Below are 22,462 nucleotides of genomic sequence, written 5' to 3'. Positions count from 1 at the left end.
TAATAGTTTTATCACAAAAAGTGTGTTTATTCATGAAAATTATATGAAAATACAGTAATTAGTGAATATTTCTCAGTGAAAAATACCACGAATGGGCGAATTTTCTGTAAATAATGGGTAGATATGTTCCATAGAAACCCGCGTGAATCGTGAGTCTAATCGTGAGAACGCGAATACCAGGGGTTTACTGTATACCCAGAGTGTTAGCCCCTGACCATTCTTATGCTCCAGTAGTGAACAATGATGAACAGGATGCCACTGATTCAGTTAACAGGCCAGATTGAGAATCTCTTGGCCTGGAAGCAGGTCCTCTCCCTCTTGATGCAGACAACTAAGAACTTCAAACTATGTCAGCAGAAGTTGTGGAACTCATTCGTGGGTACAACGAATTAGCATAAGAGAATGTGGCTACCAGTTCAGATTATCCTATGGGTCTCAAAGCCCTTGTGGGGCCCCAAGAAAGAAACAAAGGCATCGTTGGGGTTGCCGTGTTCTAACCAGGCTGACTGTGTCCTTAACCAAGTGAATTCTTTCGTCTCTGGACAGGACAACTCTCTTCGGTCTAGCAGGTCATTTAAGTTGCTCCCTCCTCCTCTTCCATGACATAGATGTTTTTGTGTCGCTCCTAACGTTGCATTCCAGTTCCAATAGCAGAACTACTAACAGTTGGAAAATATTTCATTGGGAGTTTGTAAGCTGGGTTACTTTATCATCATAAAGTAGTTTTACAAGATCACTTTGTAACATTGCTGTACCCACATGACTCACCTGAAGGATTTGTTCTCACATGCAAAATGAAGAGGGAGCAAGGTACAGTTAACATTTTAAGACAGCCAAGGGAATGAATGAAAAGTAAAAACAGAAAGCAATGCAATTGTAATTGAAGGAATTCTGCAAAGAAGCTTTAATGCCATCTACAATGTGCCACAAATGCACACTGTAAGTAGTACCCCTTATGGGAAAATGGTTTACAACCCACTTATTCCAGATTTTTACAGAAAGTGATTAACTGAAAATTGTTTCAATAGCTTTAAAATACTCAAAGACCAACCAAGGAAGATGACCTAAAGCTGGATCCAGTTCTGTTGCCATGTGAACTACATTATTACTCCTTGGCAAGGCTACAAATTTTAGAGGCATATATTCTTTTGCAACTTTCACAGCACACAGCCACTGTAATCTGAGTTTGCATATATGATCATGAATTTATCAATATTTAAGTAAATTAGAATACTAATTTTCACAAGTTTTTTTCACACGAAAAGTTTTCCATGGTTTCAACCAATTCTGCTATTTATATATATCACTTGGTAAATATAAATTTAGTTCAGACTACTACCACTATTAAAACTTGAAACATCTTTTTAAAACAGTACTGAATGCACCAAAGCATATAAGATAACACTGAACATTAATTAGCTGTCACATTAATTGAAGACATATTACTACACTGGAAAGAATATATAAACTTAGGTTATAAACCAATTGAAAATTTTTTGGAACGTGTTCCATTATTATACAGATGAACTTAACTTATATAAATTCATTAAAAAACCCCAATGCTAACGTGTTACTGATACAAATCACATTAAAAAAAAAGGTTACTATCACACCATTAGGATACTTTGAGATGTGCTGCAACACCTGTCTTGTATATCATGAGATCATTTTAACATCTCATGTAAAGATTTGCAAATGATTTTGTTCTATATCCTATACTGTACAGTTTATTGAATATATTTTCAAACTGAAGCATTATATACCTGCCAATGATAACATACGATCATATATTGAATGATTTTTTTGTACAATGCTCTAGTGAAAGGAAGCACCTATTGTATGATATATAAATAAAATACCATACCATGAGGCCAATTAATTCATGAACTGCTTTCCTCATCTGAGCCAGATCTAATTTGTATTCAGAATCCCGTTATTCAGAAAAGTTTGCTTCTAAACATGACAAAGTTAACTACAGTAGTGTCCATAAACTTGAGATATTTCATTTCACATGCAAAACTGTCCAGTATTATACCTATCCATAGTAATATACTCCAATTTATATTCTTGCATTCTTGCACACTAATAATCAAGTAAAAAACTCTGAAAGTTTTCAATTCAAAACGGACTGATATATCCACTTCTTGGATAGCTACATTGTGAACTATTTACATCAGTTTACCAAGTATTCTAGTGTTCACAAGTTGATGAGCAAATGTGCTCTACATGTACCACACAGCAAACTTGTTTTATATAAAATATAAAGCTACTTTATATATACCATAAAGCAAATTTGTTTTATATAAAATACAAAGGTACTTTATAAGTAATGGAATGCACCAAAACAGGCAGTCTTTTTCAAAAAGACTTACCTTCTCTGTACCAATGAAGTATCACAGTTTAGTTTCCAGGGATATATTTCACCTATACAAGACAAAGCATGTCTGTTTTCTACTGTACATAAAACTAGCAAAAATTGTTGGTCATATAACTTTATGTGTACTGATAAAATTTACTCGAATTAAGCTTATTATTTTACTGCATGCCATTACATCACACTTACAAATACAGGTCTCTTGTACAGACTTGCATGATATACCCCAGATATCTGTGGATGATGAAAAAAAAAAATCTTACGCTAACAAAAAGGATTTTCCATACTCATTTGAAAACATATAGACTGTGAGAGATTTCTGTAATCATAACAAGGCAGTGCAGCTGTATTTATCAACAGTAACCAAAGAACATTAAAGCAACCAAAATTAGCTATCAATACTGGACCAAATCTTGCAGCATTGAAGGAAGTAATGCTTCTCTGAATTTCTAAGCCATAGGAAGCTCTGATCCTGCAGCATAACGACCATAGACGTAATGGAAAAGCTGTCTCTCGATGTCACCCAACAGACCTGAAGCTCCAATTCTGGAAGAAAACAGTTTATCAGTGCTACGCACTTTCATGTAGCCTAAGTTCACTCATTTTTAGTACATATAAAATATTACATATTTAAAACATTATTACAATTCAGTTTTATAACAAAACTACCTTGTCATAATGCTAAACTCAATTGGCTGGACCAATATGTTTCTTCTTGTATAAAAGACTGTATCATATCATAAATTGCAGCTCTTTAAGAACAATAACTGAATAACTTTAAAAAAACATTGAAGGTCCTCTTTATTTCCACCGAGAAATAATTATCTGTCCTCAAAAATGAAACGAAATATATGTTCCAAAGAACTTCAAGGCCCCATGTCTTTGTATATATCTCCTTCAACCAGAGGAAACATGATTAGAGGTAGGGAGAGGGACTTCATCTGCAACAAACCTTCTACACAGATATAAACTGTGGATATGAGTTTCTCACCCAACTACCTTACCAGGGGTTCCTGGAAAGACGTAAAGATTCAAATGGTCAGAAGTATGGCAACACCCTCCTGAAATGGAGCGCACTCAGTCAACAGCACACCAGCAAGGACCAAATCCTAACAGTTCAACAAAGTCAAGACTTCCTTACATACTCTCTTGTCATATCTAGGGTCCAGTGATAAAGGGCCACGGCATCTTTGGCTATGAATTCTCTGGCAAAGGATAGATGGTGTGCCAATGAAAAACACCCATGAATGAGGTAAAACTTGTGCAGTCACCAGTCAGCTAACAAAAAGTGATGGGTGTTTTCTGTCAGATTATGATAAGCATAGCTAGTATTACAGCCTTTCAACTTTAGGATCACTTTCTTGAGATTAGTTACAACTGATTTAGCCAAAGGAAATTCATATAGCTTCACAGAAGAGTCCGCTTTGTCTGGCCTTACTTTAGCCACAGATGACTCCTGAAAGAGTTAAACACAAACGTGAAAAATCCCGCACAGCCAGTCAAGCACAAGAGCAAAGGACATATCTTGAAAATGAAAACATGCAAAGATCTTTAGCAGTTCTTCAGATTCCTCCAAAAACACACCACATCTTGCAGTGCGTCAAACTGGGCCCTCTTGGAAGAAGTATAAAGGATGCCAGTACTAAGAGGAACAAGTCACTTAAATCACCCTGCTGATGGTACGAAGTACTTCTACTAGAGGAATGACAACTGGTATCAAAACTTTGCATTGGGGATTAGCAGTGATTGTGGCTATAGGAGCAAGAATGTTTATTTTCAAGGAAGACATAGAAAGAATATCCCTCCCTTGATTGAAAGGATGAGCAGTACAACCATCTGATTTGAGACTTCCAAGATGTTAAGTCCTCTGGATATGGACTTGAGTCTATGCAGGGGAAGGAGGCACAGACAGGTTGTCTAGCAACCCAACTCTAAGTGAAGGGTGTTGAAAACACAGTGATATGACCAAAAGCAGAAGACTCTGAAGTGTCCATCCAAGTCATAAAAGTACATCGTTTGTAGGACACATTTGTAGAATCACTGATCTACACAGGCATCCTCACAAACATTGCATGTCATTGAGGCAAGCCCTGTTGACCCCTACATGACACTGGAGTTTGGGGGGTACATATCAAGCGAAGACATGAATGAGCTACAACCCCAACCAAGTGAAACCTTAAGAATATGGTGAGGCATGATAAATAATAGACAAAAAAAATACAAAAAAAGCAATGATAAAACACAGTAACCACTGTCACTACATCACAGTATCACTATAACTCATAAATTCCCCGACTAATAAATAAACTGTGGTTCACAAACTAAAATTTAATTCAAAACTCACATATTGTAAATTTCCCAAGTTGTGATATATGACAAAATATTACACGCAGAAATAAAAGCAATGAAATGTAGCACAGCAAAGGCATAAAAGGTAACTGGTTACTTTAACAGAGAACGTGAGATGAAATACAACTTGACAAGCAGGAATTACATGTTATTTCAAGCAAAACTGCCAGCAAAAAGAAAAAAAAATAACAGGAAGGAGGCAAGACTATACCCTCCCAGGAAATTAATTCACATAATGAAATTACAGTACTAGAAAATTGCTTGCAGAAAGAAATATAATAAAAATGCAGTAACTTGTGAGGTGAAGAAAAATGTAGGCCCTTAACAAATACACTACAAAAATAAGTCAGTCATTACACAGTCATAAATAACACTGAAAGATATGAATTTACAATAATTAATATCATATACATATTATGATGAAGCCTGGGAGAGTGATGCACTGATAATACTGATACTGTTATGTTGCATGAATGAATGAGTAACTGAGGTTTCTTAAGAGGTCTGTGCATGAGGAGTGAAGGCTTTTTAGGTTGATTGGAACAAGATTGCAATAAATGATTAATGGGCTTATGAAAAAATGCTAAGTTAAAAGTAATGTATATAACAAAACACACCAATTAAATCCTAACAACTTAAAGTTCTACTCACCTGAACATATGGTTGTTTAACCAACCATCCCCAAGTTCTTCTTTAATAAGTATGAGCCAATTTAAAGCATCTTTTGCAGCACGGATCCCACCAGCAGGCTTGAAACCCACCTAATAAATAGTGCATGAGCTATGAATTTGCATATAGAAAAAATAATAATTTGACATTAGAGCTAGAATTTTAGGTAATATTCAGAGCTAGAATTCTAACATGTTTTGTATACAGGAATAAAATGAACAAAATCTGAAAGTTCACCCCAGTCAACAACAACACAGGTTATGAAATGGTCCAATTACAGAACTGATTTTTCAAACCAGTCAGACAAGCTGGACATGAAGTACTGCACCTTCATTGTTGCAAGTAAGAAACATAATCAATGCAATGCCGTATAATTGCAGGAAGTGACTAATCAAAAAGAATTATAAACTAGTGCAACTGCATTAACCAGAGGGGTAAGACCTTTCCTAGACTGCCATAGGGCTGGCATAAAAGGATGTGTCCTTCAGTGGAAATTAGTGCAAGATAAAATGAATGAAGTTCGAAAAGGTGGGAAGGAACCAAATTATTAAATGAGAAGTAACAAACAGGAAGCAAGGGGGCAAAAATGATGCTGCAAAAAATCTACAGTATATTATGCAAGGTACAAATCAAGCAAAATGGATCAGGACCTGCAAAGTCACTTAATATTCTACATACAATTTTCCACTACTTTTTGATAATTCACTGAAGGCTAATTACAATTCTGATGATAAACTACTGAAAAGTAGTGTTGGAAAAGGAGAGATGGGGGATTCTATCAACCAGGGAAGGTCTCACTAAACTAGGTCCATGCTCCACTGATCTATAAGTAAGAATTCTCCATGACTTTTTCTAAGCCTATTGGGTTTGTTTGTCGTATGGGCACATTCAACTAATGGACAAGTACTGTAGTCTTTTAGGGATTATATCTTCCTCGCAATACCAAAAAATTAATTTCATTCCAAGATAATAAGTATAAAGTATTACCATATATCCTGTTCGCTGATGATATTCTCTGATAGCTCTGCACATAACAACTCCAACTGGTAATATGGCATTCACACCTTCTTTGCCGGTAGACGTTTTGATAAAATCTGACCCCGCCATCATGGCAACAAGTGATGCTTTATATACATTAGCCATAGAACCTAATTCACCGACAGCAAGGATAGCTTTCATGTGGGCATCCCCACAGGCTTCTCGCATGGCTTTAAGTTCTTCATAAAGGCCTGAAATACCAGAAAAGATATTAGAAATGATATAAAACCTAAACCTTCCAAGTGCAATTCAGCACACTACAACATGAATGTTATATACCAATGATAGAAGGCTACAACATGAATGTTATATACCAATGATAGAAGGCTACTAGTTTTGGGAAATAAACAGCAATACAGTAAACTCCCTATTACATCAAATCTCAGCTGCAATACTGTTTATGGTTAAAGTTTACCAAATTCTTTCTCATACAGGGATGTACTGTATACTGTACATAATAATATGCAGTACCTGACCAGAGTAACATTATTATTATTATTATTATTATTATTGTTATTATTATTATTATTATTAGTAAAATATGTCACTCCAAAATTCCATTACTAAAGAACCATGGAATGGTATGTATACATGTAATGAAATTGCCAGTTTTAGAGTTACAAGAGAAATTTCAGTACATTTCCATTTAATTATTATTATTTTTATTATTATATAATAAAATAGTAACAAATAATCACAGTATGGACTTTACACATTCCCCAAGGTCTGACTTCCGAGAATAAAAGGATTGTTATACAGTATACTGATTATATGTACTACATGGCTATCAACTCTATGCAAGTGAACGAATTCCCTCTATTGTAAATTAATCACATTAAAATAAATTTTTTTTCTTACCAAAACAGAGAAATGTTAGATTTCAAGTAATACCGAGGAATGTTAGATTTCAAGTACTGTAATAATGTTATAGCTAATACACGTAATCAGGCTCCTACCTAAGACCAAAAGAAAAATTACACTTGCCTTTCCAGTTCCCCGTTAAGGCCATTTCCCTATTGATTACAATATCTATTTCCTTTGCTCCAGCTCCAACAGTCAGTTTGATTTCTTCAAGTCGAGTCTTCATATAGTACTGCCCAGATGGGAAGCCAGTGGCAACTGTAAAATATTAGGACATTAAAATGAAACCTTAATCTGCTCTGATTGGTCTTAATATGTCTTTATATGTAAAGAGCTGAGGAAAAGTATATCTTGTGTAATAACAAGCACAGATACTCTGTAAAGGCATAAGAACAAGCAAATATACTCTATATATGACGCCTTCCAAACTCTTCAAAAATATTTTTATTATTAAAGTAAAACTGATGTACTTCCCACATACTTAAATACTTACTGTCTTTTCAAGATAGGAATTCTGTTTGTAGATAAGATAAAAGAATTTTTAAATAATTATATATTCTATGTGCTATTTTTCTTGTAAAAGATATGAAACAGTTTTTATATCACTTAACAATAAATGTTTGTCCAAGAATGGAGGTGAAAGAAGAATATTTAACTGACTATTGTAATGAGTAAACACACAACTATACATTTCTTCTTCTGCATGAAATTTCTTTTCATCAGTGTCATTTTACTTTACTCATACAAGATTTTTTTTTAAAGAAATTTACAAACAAATACTACCATACCCAAAAGTAAGCCTCTAAGAACAGAGTATGAAGTACAAAATAAGGTTTATGAAATCTCTGACACAAGCATGGCATTAAGAGCATGACACCCAGTCATCAAAAGAATGTGTTCTAGTACTGTACTTGGTATTTAAAATAGGTAAAGGAAAAAATCCTGAAAATTTTAAAATCAAAAGGTTTTGTTTTAGCATTTAGTATTTAAAATAGGTACAACAAAATCCTGGCATTTTAATATAAGACCTTGCAATGATAACATGAAGTGAAAACAAGTGTAATTCTCACCCTAGCCTTCACAGAACCCTTAAAAAGGGGTCTTTAGTGAAAACAGTTTGGCCAAATATCTGCAACAGTAACAAGTACCACACATCATTTGGTTACATATTAACACAAGTATAAACACCAGAACACTATTATTGGGCAAAAGCATTCAGAACGCAGTAGTATGTGAAATTTACAAAAAGCAGCAGTGAGAATTCCATCTTGAAGAGGAAAGCCTTGAATAGTTTCACTCCAAAGCATGGCCCCTTTAGGATGAAGGTCCCTGGACATCAAGAAAGCTCCCCTGAGTATGGTAACACACAAGTCACCTCCAATCTCCTCTTTCTTATGCAATGAAAACTTCTAAAACACTTGGATAATGCAAATCAAGTCATAGCATAAGAGTCTGTTATCAGTTTCTGAGTCTACTGGTTCTCAAGAGTATCAGAAATCCTTAAATGACTGACCTTCTACTGATTGCATTACTGTATTATTAAAATTTTCATAAGACCACTGTGTCACATTTCTAGACTTGTGAGACTTGTCCAAAGGATTAATGTCACATGAAAGATTAAAACTTAAAAGTAAAGTGAAAGAAGTTAAGACAGCTAGACAAGAATTAAAAGTAAAGTGAAAGGTTTAACAGAGAGTAAAACATATAAAACATTGCAGCTCAGGGCCAAAAAGACACTTTAATACCATGTAAGGAGTACCAGATAGGGCACTATATAAACAATAATACCCTGTGGGATAATTCTTACATAAAATCCTTGAGGTTAAACAAATACAAATTTCAATTTATCCTACTATAGATGGGGTTGATGCCAGGCTTCTATCCCTCTCTTTAGACTTACAAGATTTCATACAACTGACAAAATGATTTATATGAATAGTCATGGGATGAAAAGAAAACGTACTTCAATGACTGCTTATTTTGTGGAAAGTTTTTCAAGTTTCTATGAAGGTATGGTGTGTGTCTCTATCTGGACACACAGAGCAATTTTCAAAAATATATAAGTATAAAGTATGTGTAATGGAAAACCTAAAAAAATGTGTCACAGCAAATTATATGCACAGTTTGCCTGTTGAAAGTGCAGTCACTTGAAAAAAAATATACATATTGTACTTGAAGGTATTCCCCCTTCCAATTAAGAAACGAAAAGCTGTAAACAAGGGATGATACGTAACACAGCAGGAAGAACGCACATACGTGATCATGCACTGATAACTGTATTACTATATTTAAATAATACAGTAATGGCCCAGTTAGGCAAACAATATTTTCATAACAACAGCCACACTTAAGTTTGCTAAATACTTGTACTCTGAAAAATGCTGCAATTAACATCCAGTAAAATAAAGATTTTGAATATGGGGGGTTACAAAAAAGATATCAAATAACTGTGCTGATATCACTGTACAAGAGTAACATGATGAAAAATGAAATGGGAAAAAAAAGCAAGAACAGACTAGTTGAAAAATGATGCAGTACATTCTTACTCTAAGCAGGTGAGACAGAATGCATGGAACGAGTGGGATAAGATTTTGTTTGAATGCCTCACTCATCATAAAACCAACAAGTCAGTTTGTAATTCTAAACTTGATCTGACCAGCCAAAATTGTCAAGAAAATGTATTTGTAAAAACTCTTGGATATTTAATCATGTGGAAAATGTAGAGAAAATTTATTGGACAGCAATACTGGTGTTTTATTTTTATTTATACCATCAGTAATACTGTACCTCTTTTACTGTACTACTAATTACCATAAGGTAATTCAACCACTTTACTGGGTATTTAATAATTATAACTGTGCAGTTAATCATTATCCTTACATGAAATATCAAAACTTCTTATAAATCACAGAGTTACTCAGGGTCTATTAGTGATATTAATTAAACTGTGAATTTATCCACCAAATCTAAACATATGCATTTACCTGCAGCAACTGGGATGTCACATCCAATTTTCTTCAATGATCTCACAGCACCCTCTACTCGGGCAGGGTATACACACACAGCCCCACAAGTTATACCAGCATCTTCCATTCCTAAAGCTTTGATGATGTCATATCGAATGGGATGAGCAGCTTTATGACAAAGCCTGTCAACATTTGCATCAGTGTCATCACCTGTATAAAATGGACAAAAATAATTTAGCATCAGGCTTACTTGTCTTCCCAACTTGTGTTAATTTTCCAAGGTACATACAGACAACCTAAAGATCCAAGTGGCCTGTTTATTATTAATTTTGTAATTTGCATACATTCTTATGCAACTATCCAAAAGCAATTAACTTATCTTGAAGGCTTCTGTAAAAAAGAATACTATATAAGTAAAACTGAATACATGTACCATAGTTAATATGAACATTACATATAATAATGAAAAAATAAAATGCAAAAACATCAACAGAAACAGGAAAGGCAATCACACCTTGGTACAACCTCTAGTAAGGGACCTCAAATCCAAGACTGGAGAAAACAGTACAGAGACTATGGCACAGTCCAAGGTAGCTAGGATGACATTTAATGAAGGAGGGATGTCTAACACCCATAAAGTCTTTGCCATATTAGGGTAATAGTGACAGTTTAACACAATAAAAGATATTATTTAATTTCACTAATACTTGCTAAAGACACTGCCTTTTACTTGTCAAAGTATAATAGTAAATATGTGGAATAACAGTTACAACATGCACAAATATTAAATCAAATCTATCACTCAAAACGTAAAACCATGAACACCATATTTGACACTGATGACAATAAAGTGAACATATGAAGATGAAAATAACAGCACAAGAAAGACTCAAAATAATCAAATTGTTTAGAACAGTAAAGAAACAACCTGAAAAGCACAAAAAAGAAAAAAAAATCAATGGAGAATCAAGAATGAGTTTTTGACAGCAGAGGGAGCACACTACTCACCACACAGGTGGTCTCGCCTATCCACACACAGATGCTATTCAGAATTTAGCATATCCACTCTTAACTGGTGTTTAGGTAAAAGTGTGTAAGAAGTTTGTATTTTGTAGGCAAACGCATTTCACAAGTGAAGGCAAGTAAGCCACCAAACTCCTTTGTTCAGCCACAGTTCTAAAAATATGACTCAGTATTCTTAAAACAGTAATTTTGATGGTGAGGCAACTGCTACATACAGACACAGCAAGATAAGAGTTAAAAATGCGTACTACTCTTCTAAAAATATGACATATGCAAAATAACATGCATATATCTATATAATGAGTATACTAATTTCATGAGTAAATAAAAACTGAAGTCTTCAAATCTTCAAGGCACTAAAATAAGGTACTGATACATGTATTTTGAACTGGTTGTCAAACTGATACACAGTACATTTCTAATACAATAATCAATCAATACCATATGCTTTGCTTTGCTGGACATGCCTAGTCTATTGCATACAGAAATCATGAAACAATTTGCCAAAACTCAGTAATACCACCATTATAGAAAACTTTTTATTTAGATTCATGTCACCATATAATACTGACCAAAATGATGTCATACCTGAAAGAGTAGTGAGATCGATGCATGTGACAGCTCGCAGTAACCATGCTGCTTGCCACTGCTTTTTGACAGTACGCTTAGTGCCAAGAGTCTCTGCTCGACGCTTTACAGAAGGCAAGTTTATTCGAACACTGTTGACCCAGCCCAAATCTGTAAAATGAAAGTTTATTCGCAACTTAATTTCACATTTACATTACCAAAGTGCTGCAAAACAACTACATGCCTATAATCTGAGTACAGACTTCAAGAAGCAAGAAGTAGTAGCTACATATGACAACCTGCAAAAAAAAAAACTTTATAAATAAAACTCTAATCAGTCTCCACTGAAGGGGATGAGGTTATTAGTTAAGTCAATTTAGTGACAAGGTTATCAAAGTACTGCAATAACCGGACTGACCAGAACTTTCTGGAAGCAAACATTTGATGCAAAATGGTTTGGGAAGTATGGGAATACATGAGCTTTGTCATTGTACTGCAAAAAAAAAAAAAAAAATTTCATTTCTCCAAAAATAACTGGCTTCTTATTGCATGAACACATCAAGTCCCAAAAACATCAGGTTTATCCTGCAATATGAAGCACCAAGTGAAAGTCTCATTCCAAAACACTTGCAACTGTAAGTGTTGCTCTGGATGTACAATACCCCTCTCCATATATGACACTACAAGAAATTCAAGAAAATTATGCGATACCTCTGTAACATACCTTACAGGCAAGTGTTACAGTTCTGGGTTAGATGTAAGAATTTAGGCTATAAAGTCAAGCACTCGGGCAATATCAGCCATTCTCCTCTTAAGATGTGAGAAGAGGAAGTTGGAGTGGTTTGACGGCAAAGTAAAGAAATCCAGAAAGTAAAAGAGATGAAGCACGCGGATTTAAAGGTAAAACTTAGAGAAATTCCCACAGATGCATTGTCAATAGTTAGTGACATTGGATAGTGACATGGAAGTAAGGATGCAGAAATTGAGGCTGTACACAATTTGTTCTGATATCTCAAAGTCATGTTAGTGGTAGAGTATGGGGGTCCAGGGAGGCTGAAGCCACCTTGACCACATCAGGACACAGTACCCTAGGATAAGTTAAGTAGAAGGTTAGGTTATGCATCATTATTGAAATATGTTGTTTTCTTTTACGCAGGCTGTGACCTGCAGAAATATGCTTGATGTTTACTGATTGGAGTAGGCTGGTAGCCTAAACCTTCTAGCCTACTTGTCACGCGTTCAATTACTTTAGGCTTGATAATTACCCTAAGCTAAAGCAAAGAACTCTCCCCCAAAAAGGCTGCTAAAAGCCCATCTGAGCTACAGTGCGTTCGTAAGTGTTCCTTTTAAACTTAGCCGAAACAAATAAATTTAATGCTAAATGGCTGTTAAAAGTAATAAATACAGATAAGCCTAGGCTATTTGAAATGCGTCTACTAATCTGTTCTCGAAGTAACACAGGAACCAAATGACATATATACCACGGAAATGCTCTTTAAAACAAGTCTAGGCCTATGCACAAATGAACTGAAATTACATAAGAAATGGAATACAAGCCTCAAATATAAATCTTTTTCTCATGCTGTCACTTTTCTACAGCCTGCTGAAATGTCTACAGGCCTTTGTATCTCATGAAGTTACAAAAAATAAGTCTACGCACCCAATTCACATCCAGGATTCCTAACATCCATAGTTGTATAATCGTCAGCGGGTGGTGGTTGCCGTGATAATGGAGGCTGAGCGATGAGAACAGCAAATGAGCAGAAGAGCGACTTAATCAATTTCAAGGTCCTTAGGCTGTCCAGCACCTTTGAAGCCTGTCCAGCCAATGAAAACACAGGACCAATGGAGCTGACCAATCACAACCTCGGCAAAGTGGGTGCGGTTCCGCAGGGGATGTTGTCAGGGAGCGTTCTATGCGGTCTAAAATTCTCCTTTTATTATTGTGTAACGGATAAATATTTTTATCATCTCGTAATCGATTCTAAAAACGACGCGTAACACAACAGAAAATTATCTCCATTCCAAGAAACCAGAATTAAAGATTGTAATGCAATTTTAATACATGACTACGTCTCTCTCGTATTCAATTTTTAACAGCAATATACTTTATGGTTTATAATATATCAAAAGCGAAGAATGCAATGTCTCCATTGCGAGAAGACAGAATTTAAGATTGTAATTTAACTTTAATACATAACTACAATGTCTCCATTGCAAGAAGAGACTTCAAGATCGCAATTTGACTTTAATACGTAACTACCTGTTGCTCGACCTTGACAGCTTATCGCGCGATAAGAAAAAAAGTATAAAACTGGTTTTCAGTTCAGAAAACGAAGTGGTAGTGACTAACTTTATGATCTAACTTTAAAGTAAATATGGGCATGAACGCTTATAATATTGTACGATACCAATTAAAGAAAGAATGAATATACAAAATGTACAATAATAAAAGCATTCGTGTCCATATTTACTTCAATTCAAAGTTACATCGTAAGGTTAGCCACTGCCACCTCGTTTTCTGAACACACAAAAAAAAAAAAATATAAATATATGTATATATATATATATATATATATATATATATATATATATATATATATATATATATACATATAATATATATATATATATATATATATATATATATATATATATATATATATATATATATATATATATATATGTGTATGTTCTATAAGCTGTGGCTCCTAATGTAAACAATAATCAATGCCATATTTTTCTCTTAGCTGCTGAATGAAGGATAAAGCCCTTGCGTAGTATATTTACACAGCATTAGACACTTAGGCACGCTGCAAAGAACCTTAAGTAATGCCTACAGGTGCACTGACGGCACTAACCCCTACGGGGTTTATCTTTGTTTCCACTTAACTGGGTTTCTGTACATCCAGTATATGCTATTTTTTTTTTTTTTTTTTTGCTATTCTGTTAAAACAGGTGCGTACTACTGTACTGTATTTGGTGATGATATTAGTCCCCTTTATAATTTCTGAATTTGGTTTGATATGAACCTTTACATCTTAATGTTCAAGTCTTGTTAACGATGCTTGTACACGAGTAAATTTTTAAAACACATTGCAGTACAGTTACATACTTATACTTTACACATATTCTAATGAAGTGTTCCAATATTGGAAGAAATAGTATGACAAACAGAGTCCAACTGTCCCTTATCAATACTTGAGACCAACGAGTATGATTGTGTATAGTAAATCTTTAAATCTTTGATCACACAACTCTTCATCTTTTGCATTACTTGCCTCTTTCTTTATTGCACTTCATGCTGTTACCAGATCATGGCATAAAAGGGAGTGGTTTACCTAGTTTCAAGGTGCAGATTCTGAGCCTCATAGTGATTGGGATACACCCATTTACCATCATACTTCTGTATTTAGCAATTTCTGTACACTTTAACAGGATTAAACCATCAGCACCTCATATTACTTTATTAGATTGAAAGCAGTTGTACTTTTAATGTATGTAACCTAGGCTTTCCAGATTTAATGAGTGTTAATAAGCACAAGAATTTCATAACTTGGGTAATTTGGGAACATATTTCTACTGTTCATTTCAGTTTCATCATTTTTTCCACCTGATATAACGATAAAACTTGACAACTATTGTTTTTTTTTTTTCTACAGAGAACTGAAAGTTTACTGTTGAAGCAAACTTACTTCAATTTAGGCTGTAAGGAACACACTGGGTAAGTCAGAGTCCCAGACAGCGAAAGTACATTAGTCATCCACTTAAGCATTTCTGTATTTTATGCAAATTGCAGCATTACATTGATCAATCATCCATTTATACATTACTGTATAGTATCCCCATTGTATCATCAATCATGTCTTTACTTCGTTTTTTCTTTTTATAACATTTTTCCACAATCATATTACCATTTTCACAGGCCACTGTTTCTAAACTCATTACTATACTTCGTATACTTATCTCAAAGACTGATTCCTTCTCATCACATGCCCAAAGCTTCTGAATCTTGAGATTTGGCTGTTTATCAACCAAACATTAATAATACAGATTTTCCCAATATAAACTAGCAATGAATTTCAGCATTTTTTAGTCAAACTTAAATTTCTCTTTCATTTGTAAGCAGCCATGTCTCTGCACCACAAAAAGTGCATGTCTTAGACTGTGTACATAAATGTTTGCTGTTCACTAATTGGATAATTTTAGTTAGCAGTAAGCATATTCCTGGATACTATTACTCTAATTGCCCTCATAATCTAATATCTACAGTAGTATCCTACTCAAAACAAGACCCATTCCACCATAATGTAGTCCTCCTATTTGCACAATGGCCTCTTATGCATTTAAAAAATTCAACATTTCCTGCTGCATTCATGTTACAATCCTATGCAACTTCTGTAACATTTGATACACAAGTCTTCCATTCACCCGTAAACTTCTTCCACAGCACCTGCTTTTTCAACTGGCCTTTCTCCTTTACTTCCTTTCTAGTCAACTTAAGGTTGGTTTTTACCTTTTCCACTAATTCTGTTGTTACATGGCTTTCTGCACTCCTTGTGCCTCTCTCCCGCTCAGGGGTAATCTTATTTGTCACATAGCAGTTATTAACGCATCACTTATCTATAGTTGAGATTTGAACTTCAGTTTTCTCTTAAACGACTCATTAATAGATACTAACTTTAAATTCCTCCATACAAATATGAACACTTTTCTTCATGGTGGTTCTTGTTACAAACGCAATCTCTTGATTTTAGTGTCATGACACCCAACATACATTTGTTGAATCAAATATTTGATGTCTGTGCACTTTCCTCTAGACTGTCCAATATTTCCATAATGTGTACCAGCAATTTTTGAATTATTCCTTTCATCTCGACATTTCTCATTTTTAATATACTTTACCCATTTCCATATTCTTTTTTTCCCCTCATCCACTGTGCTGTCAATATCATTCTCCTTCTGCTTTGTTCAGATTCTGATTTCAGTCATCCCATACCCTCTTTGCCTTTGCCACCAGACTTCTCTCCAGAGCACAAGGGTTCTTTTCAATTGCTCTTTGTATGCCACAATCTATGTCTCTCTGCATGTACCTTTCCAGATGTTACAAAGTACATGCATTGCCTTCTTTTCTAGCAATCTTCATTATCCTTTTATGTACTTGTCACACCTATATCGAATCTTCAGTCATTTCATCTTGGACCATTACATCAACTCCAATTTACTTGATTTACAATTCTGTAAATCCTAATATTCTTTCCTCTTCCTTTATACTGACTACAAATTCACACACCTTATTGGCACCATCTCCCTACTCTTTCCTACCACTGTTCGAATATTTACGTTGTATTTTCACATTTGTCTAGAATTATGCAACTCTTAATGCCTGCACAAAATTAACAGAAGCATTCAGCTGTTCCTTTTGCAGTTTTTAAAAAATATAAATAAACGACAACCATCCTTTTGAGCTTTGCTGTAAAAGATGAATACTTATTATGACAAATGGGAATGGGAAAATTTGGTGATAAGAGCTCTGTAAAGGTTCCTATGTACTGTACCTCTTGAGCAAGCAAAGAAGACAAGTTCCACGTGAAATGGGAGGATCCACTGCTCAGGGGTGATCTTACTTGCCACATAGTAGTTATTAACCCATCACTTATAATTGGGATTTGAACTTCAGTTTTCTCTTAACTGACAATAATAGCTTTCATACAGTAACCTGCTTCTTGTGCAACCACATTAAAATTACAGTGAAAGGACAATAAAACCATATTTAAAGATCTGGTTTTATGATTTCCAAAACAACTAGAATTAGCTCTGGCAAATTTCTACAGCTCACTGAATATTCATAGAATATTCGAGACCAGCATAAAAATAAAACATTCCAGTTTTCTAAAACTGTTAATAACATTTCCAAAGATGTTTCATGAAATGCATCAATACAACTTTACTAGCAATCCCATCACATGTACACCAGAGAGATAACACATTCCATAAAAAGAAACTTTAGAGGACTGAACTAGATGGATGTAAATGGGAGTGCAACAGGTTACCCTCACATGAAAAATAGAAGGTACCAGCCTTCTCTGCCAACCATACCTGTAGCCTGATGTAATAATCCTACAGCCATGGTCCTGTTACCTACTTTTTGGTGACGTTCCAAAGGATCTTATAAAGTTCTCAGTAATCTCTGGGTAGACAAATTCTAGGTTAACAACCTATAATAAAGCGAACTTGTGATACTAATAAACTTGTACAACCAGAAGTATTCCACCGGAAAACAAAACTTTAGAACTACACATCACAATAATGACATTACCATAATTCATGTTAATTGGCATCAAACAGCAATTTCCTAAAATTACTTTCTTAAACTCCAATTACAAGAACTGCAGGCAACAAGCACCTTTCATGTGCAGAGGCTTAGAGTTCATATCATCATCACAATCAAGACAAGAGAGCTTACAGCATTGGTATGCCGTCACCTAAAGTTTATGGGTTCTTCCAGAAATACTCTAGGCTTATAATGAAAGTTAGTTCGATACAATATTCTAAAACTTCGTATCTGTGTCATTACAAAAATGCAAGATGCTACAGTTCATCAGCTGGTTCACACAAGTATGAAGAACCATTTTGTGTAAATGAAATATGCCAGAATTTCATAACAGTAGTTAAATGTATAACTACAATACTTTACAATTTATGTCTAAAATATGTAATCATGTTTATAACTTTTATCTTCAACAGCAGCTATGCTTCCTAAAAATGTTTTGAATACGATAACTAAGATAAAAAAAAAATTACTGACCATGGAAATGCTGGTGAAGATACTATTTGCCCCATTACTAATGTAGCTTACTAATAACTTCCTTATTAAATTCTGAATACAACCTCAATACATTTTGCCAAAACTAAACTTTATCAAACTAATTATTATTCCTTGTTCATAAAAAAATAACAATTCATAACTAACAAATTAACTAATCACCCTACTGTATCCAACACCATAATAAATGTTGAATGAACTTTCACCTTAAACTAACTGAACTAATTTGGTATTGTAGTTTCTAAAACAAATCTGCTACTAATACACTCTGCATCACACTTTAAAGTGGGGAAGAAATTGTTAGAGCTAAGAGCTGAACTAAATGCAACAATCCTTTATGTGACATCACCAAAATGAGACAACAAACTGCACATGTCACACCCATATTATGAATATGTAATCACCACTATACCAAACTTCATGAACCCTTTGAACCAAATTTTTAAACATCAAAAGTACCAATACAAACACTGTCAACATATATATAATGAGTATAAATGAATCACAAGAAAATCCCAAAATGCAAATAATATTACAATTCACATAATTTACATAACATTAATTTAACAGGACAATCCATACCTTAAATTGTGAATTTCAAACATACAAATGGTGAATAAAAACTAATGCCATCCCAAATGAGTTGGAAAAAAATTCTGCTGCCCCAATTAACTAATATGACCCATGAATTTTTATCATTATTTTACTTGATGTCTGGTGTACAATTGCACCATAAGAGAATGCAGTTTGGTCAGAAAGTCAAATAGATCCATGAGTTATCCTAGGAAATTATTTCAAGAATTAACACTGATTTTTATCACAAAAACACTCCAAAATTCAACTCTACTGTACTGGGAATCTTGTCAAATTCAGATTCCAAATTTCAATTGACATACTATACTATCTTAGGATCTGGTCTGAGACTGAACACAAGGCACAGACTGCAATACATATCCTGAGTCAAAATGAATTTGATTAAATGATCTAATAATATCACTCCTGTTATTACAAACAAGTTTTTATTTGATGAAACTCACTTGTGAGAGACAGGATCACTAATTGGAATCTTTGCTTGCAAAAATGCTTTAGTCAATTTTTTTATGCCTATTTTGGGACCATTCATATAAGAGATGAACCACTGAATAGCATCTTAAAATTTCACTCAGTTTTCCATGTTTTCTTTAAATATGTTTCATGAGTTCTGTAAATATAATACAAAAGGGGAAAATTGACCACATATAAATCCATAAGGGCAGAATATTTCTATACTGCATTATACAGTACAATATATATCCTTTAGATATACCAAATCAGGCCAGTAGAGCACTGGATGCTCTTAGCTCTTAGACTTCACAGGATAATTCTGCATCCCTACAACTTTGGAACGTGTCATTATTGTTAGTACAATTATCATTATCACTGTTCAGTGCTCTTTGACCACTGAGTTAAGGCTTTTACCTCTTAAAAATTATCTTAAGGGTTTGCCCTTATACACTGACATAGTTTTGAAACATCAATACATCTGTATGTGTAAGACAATACCACAATACAAGTCTGAAAAGCAAAACAAGCAAACTGTGAAAAGTAGCAGCTTATCAAGAGTCAACAAGCTGATTTTGCAGAGGACAGCTATGTAACATAGCTGTCAGATAAAGTACAAATAGGCCACTATTAACAGCCTACCAAGATACAGTATAAATAGGACACTATTAACAGGCTACCAAAGGCAAAATGCAACAAAGAAACCAAAACATTATGCCATCAAATAGAATTTGATATGCTCAGCATTATGCCATTAAATCTGATAAAACAGTCTACAGTACAACAGCACCACCATATAATGTATGGTTTCAGTCAACATTCTGTTCAGGTAGGTAGAGTCACTTCCCATCTCAAGCAGCTGGTTAAAATGTGCCTGTTTATCCAGTGCAGCTTTTACTTTGCGGATATCATTTATTGCTAAACTGTTCACTTTCGTGACAGGTTCCTTTCCACTGAAACCACTCCTTGGAATTCTCCCCAATTTCCAGTTCTTGAACCCTATGATATTTGATTAGGAAGATCAGTAACTATCTTCTGAATTGGACCCAATATTTTTTTCCTCCCAATTCTTACTTCCCATCCTTTATGACTGGACTACACAAGGGCACTGAATTGGTGTGCACATAAAAACAGACAAGTGCAAAAATTTTACACTTGGGAAAATAAAGAATGTCTTCCAAATATATATAATATCAGAAGGAAAACATGTTTAAATGCTGCAAGATGTAGGAAGCTGTCACAATAGAATACTGTTACTTGTCCTAGAAATTACAGAGAAAACTTCGAGCTTTTCTTATACAACTGACAATCAAGGCAAGAGACTGTATGCATGAACTCTGTAACTGCCTCATGCCGTGTCCACACGGTCGAATTCTGTATGCAGACACAAAGACATTGTCTGTAAATGGGCAATTTAAGCAGACAAAGACACAAAATGTCCGTGTTTGCTGTTAAAGAGGGCACAAACAATGCCCTTGTTCTGACTGAATATGAAATGACGATGTTGCCAGACACAAAATCAGTTTTCAGTCTGTTTCTATCCTGACTGAGTTAAGAACATTTTTTATTTTTTCTTAGATTTATTACTGTGCATCATGTCCAACTCAAACACGTATTGGTCTCGGGAAACATTATTGAATTTAATTGAAATGAATGTCTGTGGAAAGTAAGTGTTTCCTATAGGAATAGAAACCAATGCGCTGCAGCCCTCAAAGAGATAACTTCAAATAAGATTACCAGTAAAGCTTCAAAGTTTTGACAAGTGATGTGAAAAAATAAAGACTCTCAGAAACCAGTTCCGTAGGGAAATGAGGCAAATGAAAATGTCCAAGAAGTCGGGAAGTGGAACAGATGGTATATATGTGCCAAAGTTATGGTGTTTTAATTATCTCTCTTTTTTAAATGACGGCGACACTACAGGACCGTCTGTGTCGAATATGCCAAGCAGCAATAACCAATCTTCTGATCATTCCTGCAGGTACCCTGCTGAGGAGGTTTTAGGTGAAGACCATTCTGACTCTGAGGTATGTGTGTCTCTCTCTCTCTCTCGCTTCAAATATTTTTTTTTTTTTTTACATTGTCACGTTTAGTCTTTATAGAGTACTTTAGTGAAAATACATGAAATAGTTTTATACTGAATATATTTGTTCTACCTATGAATGATAGTAAAAGGACAGTGCACAATAATTGATGAGTAGTTACTAGATCAGATCAGTTGTTTTTAATATTCAACATATTCCTAACTTAAACCATATAGGTCAGGGCCCCTTCGAGGTATTCCACATCCTCAAAAAGGGTCAAAATCATTAACCGTATTACACTACCACAACCACACGCTGCCTCGACTTGCTGCCGACTGATTAGTGATTACCTAAAGACCGTAACCCACCTGTCCTGTAGCTCTGCTGTTTGGACGAAGTTTCAGTCAGAGTTTGCATACTTTGTATGGTAAAGACATAGTCTGAAGACAGAGTTCGACTGTGGGGACGCGGCATCACACTTGCTAGTTAGCTGCATTAGAAACCTATATCAAAGTGGTGGTCATCTGATAATAAATTTTGTACAGTACAAACAAAAACTGTTGGCAACCACCACTTGATATTTTCTCATGCTGCTCTCTAAAACCCAAAGCTGGCAGAGAAGTGTATACGAGAATTCACCATGGTCTGAAAAAGTTTGCCAAGAACCCACCATGGTCTGAAAAAGCAAACTTAACTCAAAGAACATACAAGAAAGCAATCAAGTTGT

At 34.7% G+C, this 22,462-nt stretch overlaps 1 protein-coding gene across 1 annotated transcript; it reads right to left on the bottom strand.

Annotated features, from left to right (window-relative positions):
* Nucleotides 1-859: 859 nt before the first annotated feature.
* Dera (deoxyribose-phosphate aldolase) lies at nt 860-13,765 on the bottom strand. Its single transcript, XM_067093119.1, has 7 exons — nt 13,508-13,765; nt 11,869-12,018; nt 10,276-10,467; nt 7,415-7,549; nt 6,380-6,621; nt 5,375-5,484; nt 860-2,920 (listed from the first exon to the last, which is right to left on the bottom strand). The coding sequence occupies exons 1-7, from the start codon at nt 13,536-13,538 to the stop codon at nt 2,824-2,826; spliced, it is 957 nt and encodes a 318-aa protein (XP_066949220.1). The 5' UTR covers nt 13,539-13,765; the 3' UTR covers nt 860-2,823.
* Nucleotides 13,766-22,462: the final 8,697 nt, after the last annotated feature.

Source organism: Macrobrachium rosenbergii, chromosome 49, assembly GCF_040412425.1.
Source record: "Macrobrachium rosenbergii isolate ZJJX-2024 chromosome 49, ASM4041242v1, whole genome shotgun sequence".
In the NCBI taxonomy this organism is placed as follows: domain Eukaryota; kingdom Metazoa; phylum Arthropoda; class Malacostraca; order Decapoda; family Palaemonidae; genus Macrobrachium; species Macrobrachium rosenbergii.
The sequence above is the reverse complement of the archived record's forward strand: the minus strand, read 5'-3'. Positions and strand labels throughout refer to the sequence as shown.